Source organism: Pangasianodon hypophthalmus, chromosome 5 (genome assembly GCF_027358585.1).
Source record: "Pangasianodon hypophthalmus isolate fPanHyp1 chromosome 5, fPanHyp1.pri, whole genome shotgun sequence".
NCBI lineage: Eukaryota > Metazoa > Chordata > Actinopteri > Siluriformes > Pangasiidae > Pangasianodon > Pangasianodon hypophthalmus.
The window spans coordinates 20,887,904-20,893,903 of NC_069714.1; the positions used below are offsets into that span (position 1 = coordinate 20,887,904).

A 6,000-nucleotide genomic window follows, 5' to 3' on the forward strand; every position below is an offset into this window, starting at 1 on the left:
TGCTCCACTGAATTTGATATGCCAGGCTGCCCTTCTCTCATTTCCCCAATGGCCACAGAGGACTCCACTACATCACACACACAAAATATGTACAATAACAACAAAAAGAAATAGCCTGAAACACTTCTGCCCGTTTGACAGCAATTAAGTGACCCCACCACTGCCTGCAGCTCTTTCAGGGCTATTTAGCATGTACAGGGTTTTGTGCTAGAAATCCTGCCACCTCAACACTTTCTCAACAGACCTTGTTCTATGTGAGTGTGTGTGCATATAGGTTCGACAGGCTGCAGGCTCTCATTAGGGGGTGCTCTTCCTCTCCTGGCTTTAGGTCCCAGCAGCACCAGCCTGCCACTGTGTGAGAATTTATTTCAGTTCAGAAGGGAAGGAAGGAGTGAGAGAAGGAGATAGAAAGAGAGAGAGAGAGAGAGAGAGACAGAGAGATGCTGCTGTGCAGTGTGATGGCCTCATGAATTATTGTGCCTATGCTGCTAAAGGAGTCGATCCATCTACACACTGTGCCACATGCTATCAGAGCAACACACAGCCTCAGGGACTGGGGCAACGGCAAGAAAACACTCAAAGCTTGGTGTGTGTGTGTGTGTGTGTTTGCGTGTAAAACTGATATGATGCTGTTCTTATCATTAAAGTGAGATGTAGATTTTTTATGGTAGATGCAAATTTCTAAAACTGTACTATGGAGATTCTGAAACGCTGCATTTCCTTATGCTGAAAAGTGCAATAATGCTGAATGACACATGTGTTCTGAAACTAGATTTGAATTAAAGGATGATGCATAGCTGCATTGCTGGGTGTCTCAGGAAAAATAAGAGATTATGGGTTGCTGACAGTGGAATGGTTGCAGCATATCTTAGTAGCGCCCACATAAAAGCTCAAAATAATTTTCTCATTCCTATAAACTGATCAAGCGAGGACTGATTGATTGCATCAATGAGTGCCCTTATATTAACCATATGCACATGCAAGTGGATGCAAAGACTACAGTCTCTGTCAGCATGAAGATCTGCTGAGTTGAGATGTTTCCCTGGCTTGAAATAGAGGAGGTCAATGATTTGTCAATACAGGCTTTCAGATTTTTTTCCCCTTTTTTCCACATTTCCTTTCTTTAGAAAGGCAACACTGCACTTAGGTCTGATTATAGAGCCGCACTTGCTGCCTGTATGAACGCATGCAATCCTAAACTTATCTCATTCATCACCCCTTCTAGAGAAAGAGAACTGAGCTGCATTATTTATGGCTTCCTTTCTTGTTTTGAATTTCATTGCAATAGCACTATTTCAGCACGTTTCTTGCTATCTCCTCATGAGAAAAAAAAAACGATAGACAGAAACAGAGATGGAATAAAGGAATACTTGTTTACTGGCCCAAATGCAAATAGCCGACCTTCTTTTTGGCAGATTTAGAGGCTCATATTCCCTTAAAGAGGACTTTATTGTTCTACAGAAAAGAGATGTGAAAAACAAAGCAACATGACAACAAGATAAGGCAACTACAATCTCCATAATGGCTGTTGTTTGCACAGATACCACACATTTATCCAATTCTGCTCAATTAGATCTGACAGCAACAGATGCTGTTCTAACGGGCTTGCCACTCAACCTATAGCAATTATTCTTGCTTTACCTCTGAATTGATACTGTGGGGTGGCAATAAATTTGAAAGAGACAACACACAGAGGGTTCACCATTCATGCCATTTTTCCAATAACGCTTCTTGACTATCCACAATGTTCCACGGCATAACCTTGACTGAGGGTTTGCTCCATATGCAAGGAATGCACTGATCTGCTCTCTCCTGTGATTCTGCTGTTAGCACATATGTGCACACACACAAACACACACACACACACCGGTGCTGCTCGGTGGCTGCCAAAGTCTTACATCTGTGTCTCATCAGCGTGTGTGTCAACAGTATAAAGAAATAAGAGGAGAGGCTGGACTGAACCTGACTATGCACCTCTCTCTCTCTCTCTCTCTTTCTCAGACACACACACACGCACACACGACACACACACACACACACAGGGACAGATGGGTCGAGAAAACATACTGCTGACTTACTTACGCAAAAGCGGAAACAGTAGAGAAGAAAACCCAAGTGATACTTAAGAAAAGCACATAGGAAAAAAAAACACTCAAAACCTCTGAACGGCAAAAACAGAAAATGACAAATGGGTTTAGCAGGACAGCGATAAAACCCTCCGATGAAATTTTAAAGAGATCATATCCCCTTGGTATCCTGTGAAACAACTGGCTAGAAAGTATAAACATTTTCCAAGTCCCCTCAGAACTGCAGCAGAAAGTGCAGCCAACCTGCTATCAGCCAACTGAAAGCACATAGAAAACCTAACAAGGGAAGATATTAAAGCTAAATTCCGGCCACGCTGTGCAAATGCCACAGGAAGCAGCCTGCACATGCCGTGTTGGTGCTTGTTTACAGTGCTGGTGCTCTGCAGGTGGCCAGGTCAGTGTATGTATTTGCCCCAGCGTATACACACCACCAGCACCAGCATTGCCTGCAGGCAGAGGTGACCCAATGATTGGCCAAAGAAGTGCCGCGCACAAGGATCAGTGACTACACTGAGAGCGCGCACACACACACACACACACACACACACAGATACAGAAATTATTCTCAAATCTGGTGAGTTGGCCAGAGCTACTACCAGGGAAGAGCAAGGCAAGAAGAAAACAGCAGCGACTGACAAGGTTTTCCATTTCCACCAAGCGGACTTCAGCTGATAATTAACTGCTTTTTAATCACTGAGATGAAGAGCTTAAGCTCTTCCAAGCTATCACATATCCCTGTTGACTGAACTGCTTCTTCAAAAAGGTCAACTAACCACTGCTTCCCAAATCAAAAGGAGTTATCCCAGCATACCATTCATCTACACTTAAGCTCAGTGCGAGCTGTATTCTTCTGCCTCATGTCGCAAACACACCAGTTCCCAGCATGACTGCCACCCCAAAAACAAGTATCCTCTCGTCAACATCTTTTCTTCCTCACCATCTCTCTTTGGCATTAATAGATCCGACGCAGCCATTCAGAAGCATAACTGGACTAATGAAGTGGCTGTTTGCTGGGGAAGAAATCTGGGCTTTCAGAAAGGATCCCTGAGGAAAAGCCCCTTGTGGATCTGATGCTGCAGCTCAAGTCAGAAAAGAATAAAAACAAGACACTATATAGGCTCTAACCAGGGAAATAAATGTATTAATTCTTAAAACTGATTTTACTAAAATCAGGATCAAAATTAAATTAAATAGACGACTGAGAAACTCAATGACTAAATGTTCTAGTTTTGTATTAATGATCTCTAATACATTTAAAGACAACCACACACATGCTTTAAGAAAATTAAATTAAAATTACAAATATGTCAAATAGCAGAACTTTAATGAGTTTTTAAGTCAAGTAAAATAAAGGTGTAAATGGTTTTGATGCAGTTTTGTGAAACAATCATCCCAAACGATCCTGTGAACCCAACTTGGACTTTGGACAAGTTCATCTTTACATTACAATTCACATGCAGGATGTGTAGCTCTTCATATCAGAAGCTTTCCATGCACATCAGAAGAACAACAAATCTGTCATCAATCCAAATAATATTGGAGTGAAATGAGCAGATCTATTAGAGATCAGAGCTCGGCATACTTTAAGTGCTGTGTGCATGGATTTCTTCTTAAACAATGGACTTGGACTTGGTAGGGAACATGTTCCACACACACACACACACACTGATACTAGAACTCATGCTTGGTCTAACACAGACTCTTGATGGAGAAGAGCACGGAGCCCTGATGTGGTATAAAAGCTATTCACTAGCACAGAGATTTAGCCAGGAACCTCCACAAGTCTAGGGGTTAATAAATAAATCTCCTAATACTGAATGCTCAGTCTTGGACGGATAGCTGTGAGACCTCAACACACAAACTGGCTCAGAAAGTGGTGAAGAAAAATGTAGTTAATAATGTGGAATAGGAAGAGCACAACTCTTCAGTGCTGGCACTTGATGCATAGCTTTAATCACCCTGTGTAAACAGTCTAATATATGGTTACTTAATGAAGGCTGGGAAACTATCCCATTCACGCCAAAAAAAAAAAAAAATCTGCTGGATTTAATGAGAGCGCGCGACCAAGTAACATACCACTCACTTGGCCGGTGTGATGCAGACTGGAGCATATTTTCCTAAAATTAAGGTCAATGAGCTTCAGTAGAACAGTGAGAACTGTGCACATATTTTGCTGGTGTCGAAGTGTTGAAATAAACTAACCTAAAATAAAATGTATGAAAACGGATCTGGGCTCCTGCTGGTTCTCCAGCGCGCGCTCGTGCTCCTGTCTCACACTGCTCTGTACTGACTGCTAACAAATGACACTCATTCTCATGATTCTCATTCAGAATCTCATTCTGAAAAAGCTTTATTATCCTAATGTACTTGTACTTTTCTTTTCGATCAAGAAAAGAAATGTTGTTATTTTGTTTATAAAATGTTATTTCCGCATCTTTAAAAGATGTTGCTGATTTAACACCAGTTGCCTCCAGATTTCCCCCAAAGCACGTTAATAAAACACACACACACACACACACACACACACAACACATTCTCGGGTCACACATGAAGATATAAAGCAAAGGATAAACGCAATAGTGTGTAGAAATGTAGCCTACAGGACTGTTAGTAAAACTGGAAAAAAAAAACCGTCTGATGTGGAGGAAAATGGAAATGGTTTGGAATAAACGCCTCTTTAACTTACCCTCATCTCCGTAAACCAGTGACGAGAAATAAAACACGAGTAAGCATCCATACAGTGTGCTGGCTAAATCCATCTTTCCGGGTGAAATGTGCCAGCCTTGGAGGAAAAAGCGTGTAAGCGGAGGCTTGTTTCTTGAATCCCGGCACTCTTTCGGCGTGGAGGAGCGGGTTTATCCACCGACAAGAGCTCTTCAGCACGGAGATGATCACTCCTCTCCTCTTCTCTCCTCTTCTCTCCTCTCCTATTAACTCCTCTGCTCTCCTCTCCTCTCCTCTCCTATTAACTCTGCACTCCTCTTCGCTACTATTCACTCCTCTCCTCTCCTATTAACTCCTCTTCACTCCTCTCCTCTCCACTTCTCTCCTATTCACTCTTCTCCTCTCTACTCCTCTCCTCTATTCTCCTGTCCTCTCCTCTCTTCTGTTCTCCTCCTGTCCTCTCCTCTCCTCTCTCCTCCTCTCCTCTCCTCGCCTGTTACGCGCGGTATTCTCAGATCAGAGCGCGTACTTCTGCAATATGCCCATGACGCTGTTCAGGCAAAAAAGAAAGCATTACTGAAAAACGGAATAAATCAGCTTTCTAAAGAACTTTTCTTGCTGAAGTCTGACTAGGAACCATGGCAGTGACAGCGCCAAACTGTGAGAAACAGGCTGCGTTAAGTTCGAGTCGCTTGATTTCCTCGAGCTGGGAGTGAAAGTGAGAGAAGCTCCTCTCCAATCCAAATGACACCAGGTGTCTGTCTGTCTTTCTGACTTTCCTCACTTGTAGGAAAAAAAAGAACGTGAACTCGTTCGGGGTTCAACTGTATGTTCCGTGGAGCGCGTGCGTGTCCGGAGTTGTCCGCGTCCGCCACTCGGCTGCCTTCACTCCTCCACCGCGTGGAAGAAAGAGATGTGACTCCGAGCTGTAGCCTACAGCGTGTGTGTGTGCGTGTGAGAGTGTGTGTGTGTGAGAGAGTGTGTGTAATGGCATCGGGACGGCGCAGCTATCGCGTTACACACACGCAGCGCCTCGGCCCGCCTCCCTCCCTCCCTCTCTCTCTCTCCCTCCCTCTCTCTCTCTCTCTCTCTCTCTCTCTCTCCTTCCTTCCCTCCTCCCGGTGTGTGATTAAAGAGGAGCGCTCGGCCGAGTTATAAAAAGACAGAGCGAAGGAGACGCGCACGCAAACGCCACGCCAACGTCCATCACCGCAAGAAAAAAAAAAGAACCACACAGATCAGTAAGAGA

The 6,000-nt window shown here is 43.7% G+C and overlaps 1 protein-coding gene across 2 annotated transcripts in view; it reads right to left on the reverse strand.

The window, feature by feature from the left end:
• Positions 1–5,745, reverse strand: part of nrp2b (neuropilin 2b) — a 72,165-nt gene extending 66,420 nt beyond the window's left edge. For both annotated transcript variants that reach the window (XM_026910176.3, XM_026910183.3), the window contains exon 1: positions 4,774–5,745. In XM_026910176.3, coding sequence (XP_026765977.1) covers positions 4,774–4,846 — 73 coding nt within the window. In that variant the 5' untranslated portion in view covers positions 4,847–5,745. The remainder of the gene's footprint in view (positions 1–4,773) is intronic.
• Positions 5,746–6,000: the final 255 nt, after the last annotated feature.